This window comes from Pseudophryne corroboree, unplaced genomic scaffold (genome assembly GCF_028390025.1).
Source record: "Pseudophryne corroboree isolate aPseCor3 unplaced genomic scaffold, aPseCor3.hap2 scaffold_1540, whole genome shotgun sequence".
NCBI lineage: Eukaryota > Metazoa > Chordata > Amphibia > Anura > Myobatrachidae > Pseudophryne > Pseudophryne corroboree.
This window is the reverse complement of record NW_026968172.1, coordinates 22932-49398: the sequence shown is the minus strand read 5'-3', so window position 1 is coordinate 49398 and position 26467 is coordinate 22932. Positions and strand designations below refer to the sequence as shown.

The 26467-nt window shown below is 44.1% G+C and overlaps 1 protein-coding gene across 1 annotated transcript; it reads right to left on the bottom strand.

Annotated features, from left to right (window-relative positions):
- Window positions 1–11066: 11066 nt before the first annotated feature.
- LOC135000448 (zinc finger protein OZF-like) lies at window positions 11067–25868 on the bottom strand. The gene is made up of 5 exons (XM_063951502.1): window positions 25681–25868; window positions 24248–24326; window positions 24031–24128; window positions 23706–23862; window positions 11067–13932 (listed from the first exon to the last, which is right to left on the bottom strand). The coding sequence occupies exons 2-5, from the start codon at window positions 24279–24281 to the stop codon at window positions 12602–12604; spliced, it is 1620 nt and encodes a 539-aa protein (XP_063807572.1). The 5' UTR covers window positions 24282–24326; window positions 25681–25868; the 3' UTR covers window positions 11067–12601.
- Window positions 25869–26467: the final 599 nt, after the last annotated feature.

Genomic DNA, 26467 nt, shown 5'->3' with positions numbered 1-26467 from the left:
TGTCACAAAGTATTTCGGTTTTGCCAGGGTTAAAGTTTACCCACCTCGTGGCCTATTCTTTCCGGTTCTGCCGGTTAAAATGGGCGGCAAGTTAATGTTTCCATTATGTCGCACATGCGCTGAGTCTGGACAGACTGAGCCGTGCGTTCATGATTCAGAAAAACGTGCGCTCATCGGTACATGGTGTACCGTGGAACTAAACTTGGCTGTAGAAATGGGTTACAAGGTATGTAAAATCTATGAGGTGTGGCATTTTGATGAGAGATCTGACAAATTGTTTTCAGGCTACATTAAAACGCACCTCAGGGATAAACAAGAGGCCTCTGGTTATCCCGAATGGTGTACAGACGCCGAGAAACGCCAAGAGTATATAGACGCCTATCAAAAAAATGAAGGCGTGTCTTTACGACCCGAACACATAGAAATCAACCCCGCTAAAAGACAAATTTCAAAATTGTTTTTAAATTCCTTATGGGGTAAATTTGGTCAACGTAGCAACATGCCCAATACGTGTCTAGTGACTGACCCCGACAAACTTTTTGAATACGCGTTCTTACCGTACTATGACGTGTCCGCTTTGGATTTTATTGACGATGATACAGTTATGGTAAATTGGAAGTATTCCAAAGATCATTACACCAGGGGTGCAATTTCAAATGTAACTATAGCCATCTTTACAACGGCTTATGCACGTGTTGAACTGTACAAACTACTGTATAGATTACAAGATAGATGTCTTTATCACGACACCGATTCTGTAATTTTTGTCAGTAGACCCGGTGACTGGAGCCCGCCATTGGGTGATTATTTAGGTGAGTTGACCAGCGAACTGCCCACAGGCACACATATAACAGAATTTGTCTCAGCCGGTCCCAAGTCATACGGCTATCGACTAAACAACGGAAAGACCTGTTTAAAAGTTAAAGGTATAACGCTCAATGTTGATAATGCGCAGCACGTTAACTTTGACAGCCTGAAAGAACTGGTCTTAGATTATCCTTTAAACCCCGAAGGCGATGACCAGAAAAAGGTTGTGATCCGTCAACCCGGTATAGTACGTGTGAAAAAGTGCTGGCAGATAGAGACGCGTACTTTGCAGAAGACGCAAAGGTGTGTTTATACTAAACGGTCTCTTACGGACAACTTCACAACACTGCCGTTCGGCTATTAAGATGGACACCAGATTTCAACACCCTTTCTCATGTATTTTAGCGGGGCCGTCCAATTCGGGTAAAAGTTATTTTGTCAAAACGCTGTTGCAACACGCTGCAACACATATGACTCATGTACCTGATAATGTTGTTTGGTTTTACACCTGTTGGCAACCTATATACGACCAACTTCTGCGTGATTACCCCGGTACGCGCTTTATAGAGGGGTTACCAGAGTCTTTTAGCGATGATCAACTTTTTCCCCCTGATAAGGTTAATTTAACAGTGATTGATGATTTGATGGACGCGGCAAGTAATAATTCTGAGGTTGAGAAGGCTTTCACAAAGTATGTACATCATCGTAATCTCAGTATCCTGTACCTTGTCCAAAACATATTTTGTCAAGGTAAAAAGAGCAGAACTATACATTTAAACACAAAATATATGGTCCTGTTCAAAAACCCCAGGGATAAAATGCAGGTGGGCATTCTGGCTAGACAAATGTACCCATCGAAACATCGTTTTTTTCTCGAATCCTATGAATCCGCGACGGCTGCCCCTTATGGGTATTTGCTGGTTGATTTAAGAAACAACGCTCTTGACGATTATCGTTTACGAAGCGGCTTATTCCCACCAGACAAGCCTGTCGCTTTTGTCATTAAGAAGCGTGGTTCTATAAAGCTATAACAGTACAACCTTTAGTCACTTGTTGCCATTCTAACAACGGTGAACATGTCGGGGCGGATAAGACGTAATTGGGTGCTTTTAAAAACGTTAATTAAAGCAACACCAATCCAAAGAAATGCTATTTTATCCAACGCTTCAAACGATTTAGTCACGGCCATTTGTGAGATAGCGCTCAACACGCTTAAAGGCAAAATACCGCTGTCTCAGCGGCAGCTGAACTACCTTAAAAAGAAGCGTGCGCTTATAAAATCACTTTGTAATAAGAAATGTGCCATTGGAAAAAAGAAGATTCTGGTTAAACAGTCGGGTGGTTTTATCGGCTCGCTGCTTGGTTTTGCTATACCGCTAATTACAGGACTATTGTCTAATCGCTGATGGAGTACGCTGAGAAAATGTATCTGGTGCCTCAGAATCAGATAGAACGTTTACATAATAAAACGAACAGCGACGACATACGTAAAACAGCAACGCACGGTCTAGATGTAGAGATCGTGAAAATACTACAGAATAATGATTTATCAGAATATGAAAAAGCAAAGCGATATACAATGTTGTTGCAGAGATACCTGGTGTTGAGTAAGCAGGCTGATAGTGAAATGTCAACTTTAGCTCTTTTATCACCCGTTGCAAAATCTGTTGATGAATCAAATAATACGACACAGCCTATTGCCCCCGATGCTGTTTATCATGAGCTTTTGAGCGGTGTTAATGACCGGTATAAGAAAAACTGTGAAATACTATTGAGTAAAATGACACGCTCTAAACACATCACAGACTGGAACAGTAAAGGGGAGTTTCTGTACAAAGGTGTCACTGTGCCTGGTTCCAACATGTTAGATTTAATAAGAAGCATCACGCAAAGTAACGGTGTGTCGATCCGTAATATACCGAATGGTTGGCCTGAATTTATGCGGGCTATGTCTGAATTGAATATTCCCTCAACCGTCATAGCCAATGCGGGGAATAGAATGTGTTTAGAACGATTAAAAGCTGAGATGCAGGATGACTCTGATGGCGCTGTGACATCGCCCATGTCGTTACAAACCCTTAACAAAGGGCGAATAAATGTTTTAAGTCCCCCAGGTTTAACAACACCGCACGGTTACTTACTGCCTAGGAAAAGATCCGTAAATCTATTTCAGGATTCACAGTGGCTGAAACTATAACATATAACTAATTTATATTATTTTTATACACTGTATTTTGTGTTGGTATTTTGCGCCACAATGTTTAACTTATGTCAATAATATTTTATGTAATGTTTTAAATGCATCTTTACCGTGTTATATATATATATATACATATATCAATAAAATATGCTTATGCTTTATAAAACAACGTTTTGTTCTTTGTTTCTATTGCTGTAAACGGAAGAAATTTCAAGCACACGATATAAAGTTTAATAAACAACGTTGTTTATTAGAAAAACATCATAGATATGATGCGTTGTACATAAAACGTATCAAACAGAATGTTGATTACAAGTTACACAAACAATACAACGTTGTGCGTAACACGCTTCACACACAGCGTTGTGCGTGAAGCGTTTTATGTACAACGTGTCATAGTTATGACACGTTGTACATAAAACGCTTCACGCACAGCGTTGGTTACAAGTTACACAATTCTGTATATATCTATATTCATAATGACTCAGACAATGGCTTCTTGGGAGTCGTCTTACAAAATTTGAAACAAAACAATCATTACGTTTTGTCTCATCACTAAAACGGGCCAGTACATCCACATATTTGTATTTTTTACACATGTAAAATATAAAGTATATGCAATATTGACCGCAAACGGTGCTGTTAAAATTTTGCAACTGCTTATTTTGGTGATAAACACTTTTTGAATTCAAGTTTAAAAAATTTATTATCGCTTTTGGGAATAGGGGGCTGTCAGGGGCTAACCCGTAAGAATCAAAAAAGTAACATTCACGCTGTTCGTTAAAATAAGCGGCCAGCCAGTGCTCACCCGGCTGCCCGCTGCTATGCGTATTGATTACAAACGCGCAGGGGTATTGCGACAGTTTACTGACCGGCAACATATCGCACGGATACGTTCCTTTAAAAATATGCCTTGTGCTTTGCACGGCGTACAGAATACAGTTTATCTGTAATGTGTTCATTTTTTCAGCAGCATAGTGTTAGTTTATTTCATTTATAGATAATCGTACAGCACATCGCGCCTTTGATTAATCTCGATGATGTTATCAAATAGAGCATATATTATCACATTGACTGTCCGGTCCAACGCTTCTGCAAAGCGGAATTCGGCACGTAGATTGCCTGTTCTTATCAGGGAAAGGTGTTCTCCACACTCCTGTTCTGGTGAAAGGTCAAAAGCAAATAGCGTGTAGCCCCTGATGTACTCTTCGCGGTCAATCAGTATACCATTGTCAGATTTCTGCTTATTTGTGATCTGTATGAGTGACATATACTCTCTTACAGCATTACCGCTTTCAAAGTCGGGTTGAAATGGCTTGGCGGGGTGCGGCGTTCCATCCAGATAAAGGGACGCAAAACTTACATTTTTGTGTTCAAAGCACAGGGGGTTCCTGTTATGTATTCCTGAAAATGATTCGTTATCCACGAAACCGGCTATAACTGTTTTCGGCACTTGTCCTAAAAATAAATTTTCTAGATTAAATACTCTACTGCCTGCTGGTACGCTGTAGATTTTCATCCCAACGCGGTCAATCGCGTATTTCGCGTTACCGTTTAACAGAGCCTGCGCGTGCCCAATCCGCACGGCCGGTGAGACCTGAACTCTTTTCACGAACAGGGATGCAGCTGTGATCTGTATTTTAAAGGCATCCGCCTCAGATGACATTAAGCAGAATGCGTCTTTGTTTCTGGTTAGTTTAATCTTCAGATCAACGGCGTTTAAAATTAGTTTATGTTGATGGAAAAGGTCGCAGTGAAGCGGTCCTAGCAGTTCAACAGTGCGACTCTGCGTTGTTGCGCCTGCTCGTTTTTTGAATCCCGTATTCGGGCCGTCCAGCGCCGTGTTGTTAAATTCACCATCCACATCTTTGTAAAATAGTCCTGTTGTGTGTTTTGTTGACAACGCGTCCGAGCTGTAATTTAATATAGTCTCAATGTACGCGCGGTATGCGTAAAGATTGTTGGATTGTGATATGAGCCTGTCGCCCAGAGTTACATCCACTTGGTTGAATAAGGTCGCTATTGGGTAATTAATAAGCGCGACCCGCGCACCTTGCGGTATCGGCGTGTTATCGGTTCGTACGATCTTGCATGTCACGTACAACAGCGTATTGTTCAGATCGTAGTAGTGTTCACCGCTGGCTGCTATATAAAATTCAAGCGGTGCTGTGTCGGATAACGCCGCTAAAGGTTGAACTTCGACGTATAGACTTTTTTCTATGCTAGTTTGTGTCGGGGGCACGTCAAAAAGATCCAGCTCTGTTTTTGCACATTCAACGGATTCGTGGTGTATGAAAGACATGTTTAAAAAATATCACCAACGGCACTCTTCGGCTTTCTCTTCTTCTTTGAGTTGCGTCGTCTCTGTTTTTTATTTAAAAAGGGTATGTCCCAAGGCGGAAGCGTTATCATACGCTTCCGTTTTCTTTTAGACACGCCTTTTCTTGTATATATTAGTCCTGAACCGCCTTGCTTTGCCTGGTTCGCCTCGTGTATCTTATTCACAACGGCCGTTGTGGCTTGCCCGATAACATCTTTCGCTATATTACGAACCGCTGTCTTCATATGCGGTTTAGCCAACTCTAAACCTCTCCGGAAAAGAGGAACAGCTTTTCTGAAAAGACTTCGAAAAATACCGCCTAAACCGCAGCCGTACATGTATGCGCTGCCGTGAAAACCTGGTAATCCATTACCGGCTTGAGTTTTATAATATTGCGCATAGAGTCCCGGATCGCCATAATTTTTTACAGCGACCATTCTGCTTAGTTAATAAAATTCAGTTTTGCGGCGCCTGAAGTGTAGCTTCACGATCGCTTTCCCAAACTTAAATGCCATGTTCTCGTTTTGGTCGTTCTTTATCTCTATGGCTATCGTGTCAAAATGTGTTTTGCACAATGGTACGTAATCGGGTTTCTCGTATCGTATTGTGACAACCTCATTGTTATAACCCTTCATTTCAACAGTGCGAAGTAGCGGTACATAACTATCCCCGACCCGTTGGTGTTCGATAATGTCTGTGTACACGTACATCGTATATTGGCCGCCTTTGATGTCGGCGCATGGTTTAGAAATATTAGTTTTAGGTTGTAAACCCAGTATCCATGTCAGCTTAGAACCGGCGTGGATTTGATACAACAGTTTACTGTCACATGTTACAACGCGTGCAAATGGATCATACGTTAGTCTTAATCCAACGTCCAGTTTCAGTTGTACAATTTCAGCGTTGATTACGTTCAGTAACGCTTCGATTGTCTCATAAAAACCGGGTTTAATGCACAAACTCGCGACTCTCGCCACCGGCTGTTCCGCCGTTCCATCCCATGATAATTGCAGTCTACAATCTTGTAAATCCAATGTATTCCACGTATGCGGGTATTGTATCTCAGTAAGTGCCACTTCCCATTCGCCATTTAAGTCTATCGGTTTAGCCAACTTTGTCGTATAGTTAGAAATCTTATTTTGCGGGAAGGTAACAGCCGATGCGTTGCTGGGTAAGGTTATGTAGAACGACTTGTCATCCATCGCTCGTCTTGTTAGATACTGATGATCTTTATATGTCTTTTATCACCGATGCTGCGACCCAACTGTTAAATTTTGCGGGGTAACCGCGCCACTTGACTAAAGCGTATTTACGGCCTCTGACCGTCTTATTTTTTAAAATCTTTTCCACTTTGTAAACTCTGTTATAGTTTTTTGGTATGCTTTGAAGCTCTTCGGGGTAAAAACTACCTGTTATAACTTCACCGTACAGATCTGCCAACTTATAAAGCGGTTTAATCCCTTTAGTGTTCACACTATGTACAACAAAAATCTCCTCAGAAAAGCTCTGTTCGTAACCTTTCTGAAATATGTCCTTATATTTAGAAATACGGACGTGGTCACCGATTCCTAAACAAACTGGTGCTTTCTTACTTCTAAAGTAATCACCGTAGGTCGTTTTGAAGACACTCAACGCGTTAGAGTCATTCACATCGTTTGGAGCGCACTTAATCGTTCTATGGTATGTGTTATTATAGCTGCGTATGAAGTCTTGTAAAACGTCTATATATCTGTAGGTATTCTTTGCCGTGAAATAGCGCCACATGCGTGTTTTTAAAGTCCTATTGAAGCGCTCTATAACAGCCGCTTTCACATCGTTATTGGTCGTGAAATGTTTTATACCGTATTTTTCTAACACCTTTTTTAGGCTTCTGTTTAGAAACTCTTTACCATTATCGGTTTGTAGCTTCATCGGCACATCACCGCGCTGGAATATTTTTTCAAAAGCATTAGCGACTGTTGCTGCATTCTTAGCGGCCAGACTTTCACCCCACACCCTCTTACTGAATATATCGATGATTGTTAATATGTATTTAACGCCATCGTTGTATTTTGACAAATCTATCAGCGAGACCAAATCGCATTGCCACTGTTGGTTTATACCCGATACACAAATCATGTTCCTTTTATAGTTTTTTCTTGCTGGCTTGTGCAGCGTGTAGGCGTCTTGTTCTTGTAACCACTTTCTTACGTCGGATCTTTTAAATTTATTTTTAACCGACCCATAATATTTATCAATACCGCTAAAACTACCTGGTTTTAACACTGTGTAATATGCATCTTTCATCCGCCTGATTTGACGCGCCGTGCGACCCAACTGTTAAATTTTGCGGGGTAACCGCGCCACTTGACTAAAGCGTATTTACGGCCTCTGACCGTCTTATTTTTTAAAATCTTTTCCACTTTGTAAACTCTGTTATAGTTTTTTGGTATGCTTTGAAGCTCTTCGGGGTAAAAACTACCTGTTATAACTTCACCGTACAGATCTGCCAACTTATAAAGCGGTTTAATCCCTTTAGTGTTCACACTATGTACAACAAAAATCTCCTCAGAAAAGCTCTGTTCGTAACCTTTCTGAAATATGTCCTTATATTTAGAAATACGGACGTGGTCACCGATTCCTAAACAAACTGGTGCTTTCTTACTTCTAAAGTAATCACCGTAGGTCGTTTTGAAGACACTCAACGCGTTAGAGTCATTCACATCGTTTGGAGCGCACTTAATCGTTCTATGGTATGTGTTATTATAGCTGCGTATGAAGTCTTGTAAAACGTCTATATATCTGTAGGTATTCTTTGCCGTGAAATAGCGCCACATGCGTGTTTTTAAAGTCCTATTGAAGCGCTCTATAACAGCCGCTTTCACATCGTTATTGGTCGTGAAATGTTTTATACCGTATTTTTCTAACACCTTTTTTAGGCTTCTGTTTAGAAACTCTTTACCATTATCGGTTTGTAGCTTCATCGGCACATCACCGCGCTGGAATATTTTTTCAAAAGCATTAGCGACTGTTGCTGCATTCTTAGCGGCCAGACTTTCACCCCACACCCTCTTACTGAATATATCGATGATTGTTAATATGTATTTAACGCCATCGTTGTATTTTGACAAATCTATCAGCGAGACCAAATCGCATTGCCACTGTTGGTTTATACCCGATACACAAATCATGTTCCTTTTATAGTTTTTTCTTGCTGGCTTGTGCAGCGTGTAGGCGTCTTGTTCTTGTAACCACTTTCTTACGTCGGATCTTTTAAATTTATTTTTAACCGACCCATAATATTTATCAATACCGCTAAAACTACCTGGTTTTAACACTGTGTAATATGCATCTTTCATCCGCCTGATTTGACGCGCCGCGTTGCGTGACATACTGCGACGGGGTGTTGCGCGACACTCTGCGACTGGTGTTACGCGACAATTTTTAATACGGTTTAATATCGAACACTATAAATTTTATATTAATTTTATATTAAGCGATATAAAACACTATCATTTAATATTAAAAGGGGGCGGGTCCTAGGGCAAGGGGGCGTTAACAACTGTCAAGTTTGACAGAAAGGTTGACTTTATCTACTGTCTTTAAACATCGCTCACAAGTTCTTCATTTCTCCAGTGTCTTTAAACATCGCTCACAAGTTTTTCATTTCTCCAGTGTCTTTAAACATCGCTCACAAGGTCTTCATTTCTTCAGTGTCTTTAAACATCGCTCACGAGTTCATCAGTGTGTTAAAACATCGCTCCCAAGGTCTTCATTTCTTCAGTGTCTTTAAACATTGCTCACAAGTTCTTAATTTCTTCAGTGTCTTTAAACATCGCTCACAAGTTCTTCATTTCTCCAGTGTCTTTAAACATCGCTCACAAATTCATCAGTGTCTTTAAACATCGCTCACAAGTTCTTAATTTCTTCAGTGTCTTTAAACATCCCTCACGAGTTCATCAGTGTGTTAAAACATCGCTCACAAGTTCTTAATTTCTCCAGTGTCTTTAAACATCGCTCACAAGTTCTTCATTTCTCCAGTGTCTTTAAACATCGCTCACAAGTTCTTCATTTCTCCAGTGTCTTTAAACATCGCTCACAAGTTCTTCATTTCTCCAGTGTCTTTAAACATCGCTCACAAGTTCTTCATTTCTCCAGTGTCTTTAAACATCGCTCACAAGTTCTTAATTTCTCCAGTGTCTTTAAACATCGCTCACAAGGTCTTCATTTCTTCAGTGTCTTTAAACATCGCTCCCAATGTCTTCATTTCTTCAGCGTCTTTAAACATCGCTCCCAAGGTCTTCATTTCTTCAGTGTCTTTAAACATCGCTCACGAGTTCATCAGTGTGTTAAAACATCGCTCACAAGGTCTTCATTTCTTCAGCGTCTTTAAACATCGCTCCCAAGGTCTTCATTTCTTCAGTGTCTTTAAACATTGCTCACAAGTTCTTCATTTCTCCAGTGTCTTTAAACATCGCTCACAAGTTCTTCATTTCTTCAGCGTCTTTAAACATCGCTCCCAAGGTCTTCATTTCTTCAGTGTCTTTAAACATCGCTCACAAGTTCTTCATTTCTCCAGTGTCTTTAAACATCGCTCACAAGTTCTTCATTTCTTCAGTGTCTTTAAACATCGCTCACAAGTTCTTCATTTCTCCAGTGTCTTTAAACATCGCTCACAAGTTCTTCATTTCTTCAGTGTCTTTAAACATCGCTCCCAAGTTCTTCATTTCTGCAGTGTCTTTAAACATCGCTCACAAGGTCTTCATTTCTCCAGTGTCTTTAAACATCGCTCACAAGGTCTTCATTTCTTCAGTGTCTTTAAACATCCCTCACGAGTTCATCAGTGTGTTAAAACATCGCTCACAAGTTCTTCATTTCTCCAGTGTCTTTAAACATCGCTCACAAGTTCTTCATTTCTCCAGTGTCTTTAAACATCGCTCACAAGTTCTTCATTTCTCCAGTGTCTTTAAACATCGCTCACGAGTTCATCATTTCTTCAGTATCTTCAAACATCGCTCACGAGTTCATCAGTGTCTTTAAACATCGCTCACGAGTTCATCAGTGTCTTTAAACATTGCTCACAAGTTCTTCATTTCTTCAGTGCCTTTAAACATCGCTCAAGAGTCCTTCATTTCTTCAGAGTCTTTAAACATCGCTCACGAGTTCATCAGTGCCTTTAAACATCGCTCACAAGTTCTTCATTTCTTCAGTGTCTTTAAACATCCCTCACGAGTTCATCAGTGTCTTTAAACATCGCTCACAAGTTCTTCATTTCTCCAGTGTCTTTAAACATCGCTCACAAGGTCTTCATTTCTTCAGTGTCTTTAAACATCGCTCCCAATGTCTTCATTTCTTCAGCGTCTTTAAACATCGCTCCCAAGGTCTTCATTTCTTCAGTGTCTTTAAACATCGCTCACGAGTTCATCAGTGTGTTAAAACATCGCTCACAAGGTCTTCATTTCTTCAGCGTCTTTAAACATCGCTCCCAAGGTCTTCATTTCTTCAGTGTCTTTAAACATCGCTCACAAGTTCTTAATTTCTTCAGTGTCTTTAAACATCGCTCACAAGTTCTTCATTTCTTCAGTGTCTTTAAACATCGCTCACAAGTTCTTCATTTCTTCAGTGTCTTTAAACATCGCTCACAAGTTCTTCATTTCTTCAGCGTCTTTAAACATCGCTCCCAAGGTCTTCATTTCTTCAGTGTCTTTAAACATCGCTCACAAGTTCTTCATTTCTTCAGCGTCTTTAAACATCGCTCCTAAGGTCTTCATTTCTTCAGTGTCTTTAAACATCGCTCCCAAGTTCTTCATTTCTCCAGTGTCTTTAAACATCGCTCACAAGGTCTTCATTTCTTCAGTGTCTTTAAACATCGCTCTCGAGTTCATCAGTGTTAAAACATCGCTCACAAGTTCTTCATTTCTTCAGTGTCTTTAAACATCGCTCACAAATTCATCAGTGTCTTTAAACATCGCTCACAAGTTCTTCATTTCTTCAGTGTCTTTAAACATCGCTCACAAGTTCTTCATTTCTTCAGTGTCTTCAAACATCGCTCACGAGTTCATCAGTGTCTTTAAACATCGCTCACAAGTTCTTCATTTCTTCAGTGCCTTTAAACATCGCTCACGAGTTCATCAGTGCCTTTAAACATCGCTCACGAGTTCATCAGTGTCTTTAAACATCGCTCACAAGTTCTTCATTTCTTCAGTGTCTTTAAACATCGCTCACAAGTTCTTCATTTCTTCAGTGTCTTTAAACATCGCTCACGAGTTCATCAGTGTCTTTAAACATTGCTCACAAGTTCTTCATTTCTTCAGTGCCTTTAAACATCGCTCACGAGTTCATCAGTGTCTTTAAACATTGCTCACAAGTTCTTCATTTCTTCAGTGCCTTTAAACATCGCTCACGAGTTCATCAGTGTCTTTAAACATTGCTCACGAGTTCATCAGTGTCTTTAAACATTGCTCACAAGTTCTTCATTTCTTCAGTGCCTTTAAACATCGCTCACGAGTTCATCATTTCTTCAGTATCTTCAAACATCGCTTACGAGTTCATCAGTGTCTTTAAACATCGCTCACGAGTCCTTCATTTCTTCAGTGTCTTTAAACATCGCTCACGAGTTCATCAGTGTCTTTAAACATCGCTCACAAGTTCTTCATTTCTTCAGTGTCTTTAAACATCCCTCACGAGTTCATCAGTGTCTTTAAACATCGCTCACAAATCCTTCAATTCTTCAGTGCCTTTAAACATCGCTCACGAGTTCATCAGTGCCTTTAAACATCGTCCACGAGTTCTTCAGTGTCTTTAAACATCGCTCACAAATTCATCAGTGTATTTAAACATCGCTCACAAGTTCTTCATTTCTTCAGTGTCTTTAAACATCGCTCACGAGTTCATCAGTGTCTTTAAACATCGCTCACAAGTTCTTCATTTCTTTAGTGTCTTTAAACATCGCTCACAAGTTCTTCATTTCTTCAGTGTCTTTAAACATCGCTCACGAGTTCTTCATTTCTTCAGTGTCTTTAAACATCGCTCACGAGTTCATCAGTGTCTTTAAATATCGCTCACGAGTTCATCAGTGTCTTTAAACATCGCTCACAAGTCCCCATTCTTCTATGTGCCTCAGCATCGTGCCCGACCCTTCTCATCATAAAGTTCATGGCATTTGACATCAATTATAACTGTTAAATTTCTGCATGAGGAAAACCTATATCCGGCTATCTCTACTCCGGCCCAGCTGTGGTTCCTCTTCCCGACCATCGGAAGAACCCCCGAGTTCACAACACTCTCAATTCAGGTCAGTGATACTTCTCACCTGTGTGTATTTTCATGTGTGTAAAAAGAGAAGATTTCGTTTTCAAACATTTCCCACACTCTGAGCATGGAAATGGCTTCTCATCTGTGTGAACTTTTTTGTGTGCAAAAAGAGAAGACTGAGCTTTAAAACATTTCCCACACTCAGAGCAACTAAATGGTTTCTCACCTGTGTGGCTTCTCTCATGTATAACAAGCAATGATTTCTGCACAAAAGATTTCCCACACTCAGAGCATGTAAATGGTTTCTCACCTGTGTGACATCTCTGATGTTTTACAAGATTTGATTTCTCTACAAAAGATTTCCCACACTCAGAACATGGAAATGGTTTCTCACCTGTGTGAATTCTCTGATGTACAACAAGATGTCCTTTCGATGTCAAACGTTTCCCACACTCAGAGCATCTAAACGGCTTCTCACCTTTGTGACTTCTCTCATGTGCAACAAGTTTTGATTTTTTTATAAAATACTTTCCACACTCAGAACATGGAAATGGCTTCTCACCTGTGTGACTTAGGTTATGCTTAATAAGATCTGATTTGTTTGTAAAACATTTCCCACACTCAGAACATAGAAAAGGTTTCTCACCTGTGTGAATTCTCTGATGTACAACAAGATGTGATTTCTGAGTAAAACATTTTCCACACTCAGAGCATGGAAATGGCCTCTCACCTGTGTGACTTCTTTCATGTGTAGTAAGATCTTTTTTACTTGTAAAACATTTCCCACATTCAGAGCATGGAAATTGTTTCTCACCTGTGTGACTTCTTTCATGTATAGTAAGATATCTTTTACATGGAAAACATTTCCCACATTCAGAGCATGGAAATGGTTTCTCACCTGTGTGAATTCTCTCATGTATAACAAGACGTGATCTATCTATAAAAGATTTCTCACACTCAGAACATGGAAATGGTTTCTCACCCATGTGACGCATCAGGTGTCTGCGAAGATCTGATTTCTGTGTAAAACATTTCCCACACTCAGAACATGGAAAAGGCTTCTTACTTACGTGACTGCTCTTATGTTTAACAAGAGCTTGTTTATGTGTAAAACATTTCCCAATTTTAGAAGAGGAAATTATTGTATCACCGCAATGACCTGTACTAGGTGCAGTAGTATGTGAGTTACCAGGAGAACATTCCTCAATAATAGATGGATCAGATGATATATCTGCACTGTGAAGTGCTGGATGTATATTTAGTTTAATGCAGTTTTCTTCTGGAGATCCTCGTGTGATGTTCTTATCTTCTAATTTACAATCTGGAGACCAAACAAGATGTCCCTCAGAGGTATTCCTTGTATTGCATCCATCTGGTGGAAATAAAATAGTTAACCAAGTCTTCTTTAGCAGAGGCATCATTAATCACAATATGACCTCACCACTATTCTCAGGTGTGTGCTCAGTAAAGACTCATGTGCAATATTTTCGGTGTGCTACCTTTCACACTCAGAAACATAATACTGAAGAAGAACAGAAACAAGGAGAGTTTTATGAGAGTCTGGCTGGGTCCCCATCAGAGTGCCTGAGAAGCCCAGCAGATGAAGGTGTTTACCTCTTACCCATAACTCCTGTGGATGTCAGATCTGGAGATAATGTCTCCATGTGAGGCACACAAGTTGTGTCCTCCTTGGTGCAATAGCACGCTCAAAACCAAAGGGATTCAAGCACAGCCAATGAGTGGCTCTTATTTCAAACATGCTATCCCTGGTTTGGAATACGAGGCATTGCCAGTAGACAGCCAATCCAGAGCAGACGTGGCGAGTCGGGATTGTGGAGAGCTCCGTCCACAGGTGGCACATCAAGAAAGAAGAGCGCCTGGAAGGAGTAATTATAATGGCAAATAATAGGCCAGAAGGAGAAGACTCTGAGGCTGCAGCTAAGCATTGAGAACCACGGCTGACAGTGAAAGCCAAGAAGGAAGCTGAGGACTGGAGAGGCCAGCAGTGGTGGGAATCGGGAGAACCATACAAGGCAGCCTCTCCCTATAGACTAGGTAGACACACTTGGGACTTCACTGCTTACTTAGAACCCTCTAAACCACCAGGGAGTATGGGCACAAGGCTGTTGGTGCACACTAAATTTGGAAATAAGCCTGTGCATACAGTAATGTCAGTTGTAAGACCCATGAATACACTGTAGGTCTGAGTGCAGGGTCCAAGGCGCAAAATAATTTCAAGTCCATGACTAATAAATATCTCTTTATTGACATGAAACATTATCCAGTAGAAATAAAGTTATTATTCCCTGACAAAGTAGAAAATAGGCCTCCTAAATAGAGTAGACCCCTAGTCTATTCTACCTAGCCCAGGAGCCAGCCAGCACTAGATAACACCCAAGGGGGGACTTTCACCTGGTTCCCCAGGTACAAGCAAAGAGTAATGGTCTATCACTCACCTCAGAATTTAGGCTGCACATGTAGGAGGCTGCCATTTTTTCCACCATCTCACATAAATCCAAAGGTTGTGCTTCTTCTACAACCCGTATCCTTTCATGTGTTGCTGTTTCTCTGTTCTCACCTCCATGCATAATTATTAATAAGTAGTCTCATCCACTAGAAGTTGTGTTAGTACACTACGCTCAGAGTTAGGCCAGGTTATTGTTTGCACACTAGCACTGCTGAGAGTCAGCAATCAGTGTAGAGCGTTAGACACCTGGTTGGGTGGTACACTAATTAGTTGAGGATTAGGAAGCTGTGCGGGTGTGTTGTCTCTTTCTCCACAGGGCTATGTGGCAGACCACAAAGTGACAAGGTTAGCTATGGTGAGTATCCATCTGTCTCTATGGGCTTCCTCTCCTCTTTCCTTTCCAAGTGCAGTGGGCTTTGCACCTCCCAGTGTAAGGCTACAGCTTTTCTCCTCTTGCACAAACATCTACAGGTGAAAAATGTGCCCTGAAGGCAAAAGTGCTAGTGATGACCATCCACTCCATCTAGTGAGTGACATCCCATATGCAGGTGGGTTGTAAGTGATCCACGGTTGGTAAAAGGCAGAATCGAGAGACTGAATTGACCTTCTCTGTACTTCTTTTCAAACACCTCATCCTAAATATCACTGATGGTGAAAATCTGGAGGAAGTACCAACAAAGTAACTCGTCATCTTCTGAGGTAAGCAGAATATAAGTGGAGTATGAAATAATGTGATATAAAATCTTGTACATCTATGCTCCAAAAATTGAATTCTTAATTAAATTATTTGTTCCAAACCTATACTCTGTGTGTGTATCCTTTAATATATAATAGAATACGTAGAGGACGGAGAAAGTGGTGGAACTAGCATGACATAATATATACGCTATCCTAAACTAACAGGTCCTCCGATATCTATCTCTGTCCCTACATATTATATTAGCATGTAAGGCAGATTTATTTAGTCCGACAGTGAGTAAATCGCTTAATATGAATGTAACAGAACATGGAGAGATAAAGGAGGTGAAATTTACCCTGGAAATTGCTAAAAGAAGTTGGCCAAACTTCCCCATGATGTGCAGCGATCTGTCACTCCAATCTGGGACCACGGGAAGCTGGTTAGTGATGAAGGTCCAAAAAGAAAAAGTATGAACGGAAGAGACCTCACTGCCAACGCCAAGTGATCACAAATTGTTCTTGTGTCAAACAGGACCTTGGAAAATAAGGAATTCACTATTTTGCTGCCACCACCAGGCTCCTAACACGTGACACTTGGAACCACATTTCTACTCAGGGTCCTACCACTGGCACCTGTTACCGCTTGCTGCTGTGTATGTGTGGACACTCTGCTGACACACCTTCTGACTCGTGTCGGTTTGATCCCCTCTGGTCATTGACCAGGCCCTGTATTGATAACTGGCAGAGAGTGGAGATTGCAGACAGTGGGCTCAGCCCAGAACAGGTGGAGAATGGGACTGCGGGTGTCACATTCCCGTTGGTCACAAGATGAAGGCAGTCATCTTGAAGGCAAGACGTTTATTGCTCTAATAATCTTTAAGATGCCTCACCTTTTGAAAGGGGGATACAGCATACAAGATGTTACAGCAGTTCAATACTTTTTGATGTCATAAAAAGTATATATCCTTAAACAGACTCACTGACCTTTTTTTTTCTCATCCAACACACAATACCACAGGGGGAAGTTCTGCCCTGTTGTCTTTACCCAATCAACTGAAGTGCATGTGCCTTGCATTCCCAAAGCATGATTACCTTTACATTTGTCCCTTATGGACAGTGGGGAGTGGTCACTTCTCTGTGCCTTGGTCCACCCAGGGTGTTAGTCACAGCCCAGGTGCTGGCTTGTCTGGGGAGGGAAAAAGTTTCCTCTACAATTACTTCCAGGAGTCTGCTGTGGGACCAAGAGTGCTTCCTTCAGTCTGAATCATAGCTCCAGAGATAGGCAACCAAGGTAACCAGGCAGAGTCTCCTTCGGACCTTGGTTATCCAGGGGCTGGCTGGGTTAGCAAACCTTTCCTCTGCCTTTTCATGCACTCTCATTTAGGAGGCTGATTGGGAAGCCATTCTATTATCATTCCTGAGAGGTGGGCTGGTGGTCCAAGACCCAGATTCTCCCTAGACCACCAGGGATACCAGTAAGTGTCAAAATTATAGCTTGCCAACCTACAGTGCTGGGGGGCCTGGGTAGCTGGTTCTCCCTGCCCCAGCAGTGTACATCCATACTGCTCTACAATCCCAGGACCAACCAACGTTACTGTGGCAGATGGAAAGGAACAAGAGGTACCCATGGCAAGGGTCTACCTGGACTGGGGAATGGGTCAAAAGGTTTGAGATGTTTAAGTCATGGATGGTTTCCCAACTGATGTAGTCCTAGGGAATGACCCTGATGGTGGAATCCATACATTATTTTCTAACTCCATCATCTGGAGTCCAGCTGCTCAGCTACAGGTGTCATCTACACCAGCACAGCCCAGAGGAACATATCACAGTGACTAGACATCTGCCAGCAACCAGCCCAGAGGAAAAGACCGAAGCAGCAAGAATGGCACATCTACCCAGCATGCCTCTTGCCTCTGGTAGGTCAACATCACATAGCAATGCAGAGGATGTTGGATTCTGCAAGGGTGTCCTGTGATGCTGGTGGTGAGAATGAGTGACCACACTGACCTCTATATAATTGACCTGACCGAAACTGACCCTAGCAATCCCAAACTCAACCCCCTTGTACACCCAGTATCCACACTGTGGTAATATCTCCCAACACAGATATTACCCACACACAGGCATCTCATAAACACACACACACACACACACACACACACACACACACACACACACACACGCGCGCGCGCCATGGAAGCAGAGCAGATATGTCCTAAATGAACACTGTGTCCTACACATGGGCTAATTGAACATCTATAGGTTCTTGTGGTTGCCCCTAAGGAGTAAAGCCCTGCAGCCAGTGTCTTACTGATATTCTAGGCTGAGGCTACCAGGTAGACCAGCACGGAGAGGGAAATACAGCAGGACAGAGTAAGTGGACAGCAGGACAGAACCACAGAGCAGGACGTAGAAACATGACTAAGCAGCAGGACAGAGCAATAGAGTAGGGATCAGCAGCTCATTCATAGGGAACAGCAGAATGTGGGAGATGTATAAGGACAGAACATAAAGAGTATTAGTACAGAGTCATCATATACATTAACTGGAGCTACTGCACAATGACGTATGTGTGGTTACATTGCTGTGTATGAGACAGTGATGCTTGTGTGAAGGTGGTGAGTGTGAACATAAAGTGAGGGAATCACCTACTAATTACAGTGACATGATGTGACGGGGGAGCAGGAGTATAATAGGGGCTGATGTCTCCTGATGTATGAGATACACCAGAGAGCGTGGGGAGGAGACTGGTCAGATCTCTGGGCTGGTAACACACAGTGACATGATGTGAGGGGAGAGCAGGAGTATAATAGGGGCTGATGTCTCCTGATGTATGAGATACACCAGAGAGTGTGGGGAGGAGACTGGTCAGATCTCTGGGCTGGTAACACACAGTGACATGATGTGAGGGGGAGAGCAGGAGTATAATAGGGGCTGATGACTCCTGATGTATGAGATACACCAGAGAGTGTGGGGAGGAGACTGGTCAGATATCTGGGCTGGTAACACACAGTGACATGATGTGAGGGGGAGAGCAGGAGTATAATAGAGGCTGATGGCTCCTGATGTATGACATACACCAGAGAGTGTGGGGAGGAGACTGGTCAGATCTCTGGGCTGGTAACACAGTGACATGATGTGAGGAGGAGAGCAGGAGTATAATAGGGGCTGATGTCTCCTGATGTATGAGATACACCAGAGAGTGTGGGGAAGAGACTGGTCAGATCTCTGGGCTGGTAACACACAGTGACATGATGTGAGGGGGAGAGCAGGAGTATAATAGGGGCTGATGGCTCCTGATGTATGAGATACACCAGAGAGTGTGGGGAGGAGACTGGTCAGATCTCTGGGCTGGTAACACAGTGACATGATGTGAGGGGGAGAGCAGGAGTATAATAGGGGCTGATGGCTCCTGATGTATGAGATACACCAGAGAGCGTGGGGAGGAGACTGGTCAGATCTCTGGGCTGGTAACACAGTGACATGATGTGAGGAGGAGAGCAGGAGTATAATAGGGGCTGATGGCTCCTGATGTATGAGATACACCATAGAGTGTGGGGAGGAGACTGGTCAGATCTCTGGGCTGGTAACACACAGTGACATGATGTGAGAGGGAGAGCAGGAGTATAATAGGGGCTGATGTCTCCTGATGTATGAGATACACCAGAGAGTGTGGGGAGGAGACTGGTCAGATCTCTGGGCTGGTAACACACAGTGACATGATGTGAGGGGGAGAGCAGGAGTATAATAGGGGCTGATGTCTCCTGATGTATGAGATACACCAGAGAGTGTGGGGAGGAGACTGGTCAGATCTCTGGGCTGGTAACACACAGTGACATGATGTGAGAGGGAGAACAGGAGTATAATAGGGGCTGATGTCTCCTGATGTATAAGATACACCAGAGAGTGTGGGGAGGAGACTGGTCAGATCTCTGGGCTGGTAACACACAGTGACATGATGTGAGGGGAGAGCAGGAGTATAATAGGGGCTGATGGAACCTGATGTATGAGATACACCAGAGAGTGTGGGGAGGAGACTGGTCAGATCTCTGGGCTGGTAACACACAGTGACATGATGTGAGGAGGAGAGCAGGAGTATAATAGGGGCTGATGGCTCCTGATGTATGAGATACACCATAGAGTGTGGGGAGGAGAGTGGTCAGATCTCTGGGCTGGTAACACACAGTGACATGATGTGCGGGGAGAGCAGGAGTATAATAGGGGCTGATGTCTCCTGATGTATGAGATACACCAGAGAGTGTGGGGAGGAGACTGGTCAGTTCTCTGGGCTGGTAACACAGTGACATGATGTGAGAGGGAGAGCAGGAGTATAATAGGGGCTGATGTCTCCTGATGTATGAGATACACCATAGAGTGTGGGGAGGAGAGTGGTCAGATCTCTGGGCTGGTAACACAGTGACATGATGTGAGGGGGAGAGCAGGAGTATAATAGGGGCTGATGGCTCCTGATGTATGAGATACACCAGAGAGTGTGGGGAGGAGAGTGGTCAGATCTCTGGGCTGGTAACACAGTGACATGATGTGAGGGGGAGAGCAGGAGTATAATAGGGGCTGATGGCTCCTGATGTATGAGATACACCAGAGAGTGTGGGGAGGAGAGTGGTCAGATCTCTGGGCTGGTAACACACAGTGACATGATGTGAGGAGGAGAGCAGGAGTATAATAGGGGCTGATGGCTCCTGCTGTATGAGATACACCAGAGAGTGTGGGGAGGAGACTGGTCAGATCTCTGGGCTGGTAACACACAGTGACATGATGTGAGGAGAGAGCAGGAGTATAATAGGGGTTGATTGCTCCTGATGTATGAGATACACCAGAGAGTGTGGGGAGGAGACTGGTCAGATCTCTGGTCTGGTAACACACAGTGACATGATGTGAGAGGAGAGCAGGAGTATAATAAGGGCTGATGGCTCCTGATGTATGAGATACACCAGAGAGTGTGGGGAGGAGACTGGTCAGATCTCTGGGCTGGTAACACAGTGACATGATGTGAGGGGAGAGCAGGAGTATAATAGGGGCTGATGTCTCCTGATGTATGAGATACACCAGAGAGTGCGGGGAGGAGACTGGTCAGATCTCTGGGCTGGTAACACACAGTGACATGATGTGAGGGGGAGAGCAGGAGTATAATAGGGGCTGATGCCTCCTGATGTATGAGATACACCAGAGAGTGTGGGGAGGAGACTGGTCAGATCTCTGGGCTGGTAACACACAGTGACATGATGTGAGGGGGAGAGCAGGAGTATAATAAGGGCTGATGGCTCCTGATGTATGAGATACACCAGAGAGTGTGGGGAGGAGACTGGTCAGATCTCTGGGCTGGTAACACACAGTGACATGATGTGAGGGGGAGAGCAGGACTATAATAGGGGCTGATGGCTCCTGATGTATGATACACCAGAGAGTGTGGGGAGGAGACTGGTCAGATCTCTGGGCTGGTACCACACAGTGACATGATGTGAGGGGGAGAGCAGGAGTATAATAGGGGCTGATGGCGCCTGATGTATGAGATACACCAGAGAGTGTGGGGAGGAGACTGGTCAGATCTCTGGGCTGGTAACACACAGTGACATGATGTGAAGGGGAGAGCAGGAGTATAATAGGTGCTGATGTCTCCTGATGTATGAGATACACCAGAGAGTGTGGGGAGGAGACTGGTCAGATATCTGGGCTGGTAACACACAGTGACATGATGTGAGGGGGAGAGCAGGAGTATAATAGGGGCTGATGGCTCCTGATGTATGAGATACACCAGAGAGTGTGGGGAGGAGACTGGTCAGATATCTGGGCTGGTAACACACAGTGACATGATGTGAGGGGGAGAGCAGGAGTATAATAGGGGCTGATGGCTCCTGATGTATGAGGTACACCAGAGAGTGTGGGGAGGAGACTGGTCAGATCTCTGGGCTGGTAACACACAGTGACATGATGTGAGGGTGAGAGCAGGAGTATAATAGGGGCTGATGGCTCCTGATGTATGAGATACACCAGAGAGTGTGGGGAGGAGACTGGTCAGATCTCTGGGCTGGTAACACAGTGACATGATGTGAGGGGGAGAGCAGGAGTATAATAGGGGCTGATGGCTCCTGATGTATGAGATACACCAGAGAGTGTGGGGAGGAGATTGGTCAGATCTCTGGGCTGGTAACACACAGTGACATGATGTGAGAGGGAGAGCAGGAGAATAATAGGTGCTGATGTCTCCTGATGTATGAGATACACCAGAGAGCGTGGGGAGGAGACTGGTCAGATCTCTGGGCTGGTAACACACAGTGACATGATGTGAGGGGGGAGAGCAGGAGTATAATAGGGGCTGATGTCTCCTGATGTATGAGATACACCAGAGAGTGTGGGGAGGAGACTGGTCAGATCTCTGGGCTGGTAACACACAGTGACACGATGTGAGGGGGAGAGCAGGAGTATAATAGGGGATGATGTCTCCTGATGTATGAGATACACCAGAGAGTGCGGGAGAAGACTGGTCAGATCTCTGGGCTGGTAACACACAGTGACATGATGTGAGGGGGAGAGCAGGAGTATAATAGGGGATGATGGCTCCTGATGTATGAGATACACCAGAGAGTGCGGGGAGGAGACTGGTCAGATCTCTGGGCTGGTGACACACAGTGACATGATGTGAGGGGAGAGCAGGACTATAATAAGGGCTGATGGCTCCTGATGTATGAGATACACCAGAGAGTGTGGGGAGGAGACTGGTCAGATCTCTGGGCTGGTAACACACAGTGACATGATGTGAGGGGGAGAGCAGGAGTATAATAGGGGCTGATGGCTCCTGATGTATGAGATACACCAGAGAGTGTGGGGAGGACATTGGTCAGATCTCTGGGCTGGTAACACACAGTGACATGATGTGAGGGGGAGAGCAGGAGTATAATAGAGGCTGATGTCTCCTGATGTATGAGATACACCAGAGAGTGTGAGGAGGAGACTGGTCAGATCTCTGGGCTGGTAACACAGTGACATGATGTGAGGGGAGAGCAGGAGTATAATAGGGGCTGATGGCTCCTGATGTATGAGGTACACCAGAGAGTGCGGGAGAAGACTGGTCAGATCCCTGGGCTGGTAACACACAGTGACATGATGTGAGGGGGAGAGCAGGAGTATAATAGGGGATGATGGCTCCTGATGTATGAGATACACCAGAGAGTGTGGGGAGGAGACTGGTCAGATCTCTGGGCTGGTAACACAGTGACATGATGTGAGGGGGTGAGCAGGAGTATAATAGGGGCTGATGGCTACTGATGTATGAGATACACCAGAGAGAGTGGGGAGGAGACTGGTCAGATCTCTGGGCTGGTAACACACAGTGACATGATGTGAGGGGAGAGCAGGAGTATAATAGGGGCTGATGTCTCCTGATGTATGAGATACACCAGAGAGTGCGGGAAGGAGACTGGTCAGATCTCTGGGCTGGTAACACACAGTGACATGATGTGAGGGGAGAGCAGGAGTATAATAGGGGCTGATGGCTACTGATGTATGAGATACACCAGACAGTGTGGGGAGGAGACTGGTCAGATCTCTGGGATGGTAACACACAGTGACATGATGTGAGGGGGAGAGCAGGAGTATAATAGGGGATGATGGCTCCTGATGTATGAGATACACCAGAGAGTGTGGGGAGGAGACTGGTCAGATCTCTGGGCTGGTAACACACAGTGACATGATGTGAGGGGGAGAGCAGGAGTATAATAGGGGCTGATGTCTACTGATGTATGAGATACACCAGAGAGTGTGGGGAGGAGACTGGTCAGATCTCTGGGCTGGTAACACACAGTGACATGATGTGAGGGGGAGAGCAGGAGTGTAATAGGGGCTGATGGCTCCAGATGTATGAGACACACCAGAGAGTGTGGGGAGAAGACTGGTCAGATCTCTGGGCTGGTAACACACAGTGACATGATGTGAGGGGGAGAGCAGGAGTATAATAGGGGCTGTAATAATTGTTTATTGCTCACCTTTGCTGATATCTGTAGGAATTTCCTCCACCTTACACTGAACACTCCTTATAGATGTCTCTTCTTCTCCCTCTGTATCTTCTGCCTTATTATAAGTCACAAGCATCTTGGCTTCTTTCTTTATATCTTCTGTTTTTATATCAGTTAGTTCTTCACTCTAAATAATCCACATAACAATACAATTATATGTTATTTATGTCTTATGTTGATAAAACTGATGTTTTATCTGTAAAATATCAGTGTATATATAAGACACACAGCTCCTCTACAGATCATACAGTGATAGTCACTTTGGTATATTGGGGAGACCCTAAATCCCACCTACCTGATCCTCCTGTGGGGTCCTGTGATTCTCCTCTGTACAATCCTGGGAATACAGAGGACGGGGACATCTCTCTGGGGTATCTCTGTTACTGGGCCCATCTGTAGGAGACACACAGTGACTGAGTACAGTGTATATATGTGATTATCAGGTGATGTGTGTATATAGGGGGCCCCCATACCTGCTCTCCCCTGTACAGTACATGACAGTCTCCTCTTACCCAGTGATGTGAGGGGCCGGTGATTCTCCATCATCACGTCCTTGTACAGACCCCTGTGTTCCTCTATATACTCCCCCTCCTGCATGGAGACATAGACAGTGACATCCTGACACCTTATAGGAACCTGACACACACAGTGATACAGTCATCACCCAGACACATTCCCTGGTGTTACTGTATAATGTCCCATTCCCAGCAGTCACCTCTCCAGTCATCACCCAGACACATCCCCTGGTGTTACTGTATAATGTCCCATTCCCAGCAGTCACCTCTCCAGTCATCACCCAGACACATCCCCCGGTGTTACTGTATAATGTCCCATTCCCAGCAGTCACCTCTCCTGTCATCACCCAGACACATCCCCTGGTGTTACTGTATAATGTCCCATTCCCAGCAGTCACCTCTCCAGTCATCACCCAGACACATCCCCTGGTGTTACTGTATAATGTCCCATTCCCAGCAGTCACCTCTCCAGTCATCACCCAGACACATCCCCCGGTGTTACTGTATAATGTCCCATTCCCAGCAGTCACCTCTCCAGTCATCACCCAGACACGTCCCCTGGTGTTACTGTACATTGCCCCATTCCCAGCAGTCACCACCCAGACACGTCCCCCGGTGTTACTGTATAATGTCCCATTCCCAGCAGTCACCTCTCCAGTCATCACCCAGACACATCCCCTGGTGTTACTGTATAATGTCCCATTTCCAGCAGTCACCTCTCCAGTCATCACCCAGACACATCCCCCGGTGTTACTGTATAATGTCCCATTCCCAGCAGTCACCTCTCCAGTCATCACCCAGACACGTCACCCATTGTTACTGTATAATGTCCCATTCCCAGCAGTCACCTCTCCAGTCATCACCCAGACACGTCCCCCGGTGTTACTGTATAATGCTGCATTCTCAGCAGTCACCTCTCCAGTCATCACCCAGACACGTCCCCTGGTGTTACTGTATAATGTCCCATTCCCAGCAGTCACCTCTCCAGTCATCTTTCAGACACGTCACCCATTGTTACTGTATAATGCCCCATTCCCAGCAGTCACCTCTTCAGTCATCACCCAGACACGTCCCCTGGTGTTACTGTACAATGCCCCATTCCCAGCAGTCACCTCTCCAGTCATCACCCAGATACATCCCCCGGTGTTACTGTATAATGCCCCATTCCCAGCAGTCACCTCTCCAGTCATCACCCAGACACATCCCCTGGTGTTACTGTATAATGCCCCATTCCCAGCAGTCACCTCTCGGACACGTCCCCCGGTGTTACTGTATAATGCCCCATTCTCAGCAGTCACTTCTCCAGTCATCACTCAGACACATCCCCTGGTGTTACTGTATAATGCCCCATTCCCAGCAGTCACCTCTACAGTCATCACCCAGACACGTCCCCTGGTGTTACTGTATATTTCCCCATTCCCAGCAGTCACCTCTCCAGTCAGCAGCTGAATGATCTTGTTGGTGAGTTCCAGGATCCTCTGGTCATTGTGTCTCTCATGTGTCAGTGAGAGAGGTGGTGGCACCAGGATGGGGCTCTGGCTCGTGCTCAGTCCTCCCGACACATTGGGATGTATGCTGGATGTCTCACACTCACTGGATGTCTTCCTCACTACTGTGTAATCCTGTATAAATGAGGGAAACATCAAATATCACTGTCCCCAGTCATCTCCCTGTATTATTACTATAGATATAATTGATCTCATTGTGAAGTTCCCAGATCTCCTCACCTCCCCAGTCAAGTGTCTGTATTATTACTATAGATATAAGTGATGTCACTATGATGCTCCCAGATCCCCTCACCTCCCCAGTCATGTCCCGATATTATTACTATAGATATAAATGATGTCACTGTGATGATCACAGATCCACTCACCTCTCCAGTCATGTCCCTGTATTATTACTAGAGATATAAGTGATGTCACTATGATGCTCACAGATCCCCTCACCTCCCCAGTCATGTCCCTGTATTATTACTATAGATATAAGTGATGTCACTATGACACTCCCAGATCCCCTCACCTCCCCAGTCATGTCCCTGTATTATTACTATAGATATAAATGATGTCACTGTGATGATCACAGATCCCCTCACCTCCCCAGTCATGTCCCTGTATTATTACTATAGATATAAGTGATGTCACTATGACGATCACAGATCCACTCACCTCTCCAGTCATGTCCTTGTATTATTACTATAGATATAAATGATGTCACTGT

Coding starts and splice junctions, on each gene's coding strand:
- LOC135000448 (XM_063951502.1), bottom strand. CDS start 24,281: ATGATGGAGAATCACCGGCCCCTCACATCACTGG. Junction 24,129..24,247: donor CCGGCCCCTCACATCACTGG/GTAAGAGGAGAC, acceptor TGTCTCCTACAG/ATGGGCCCAGTAACAGAGAT. Junction 23,863..24,030: donor GGACCCCACAGGAGGATCAG/GTAGGTGGGATT, acceptor TGGATTATTTAG/AGTGAAGAACTAACTGATAT.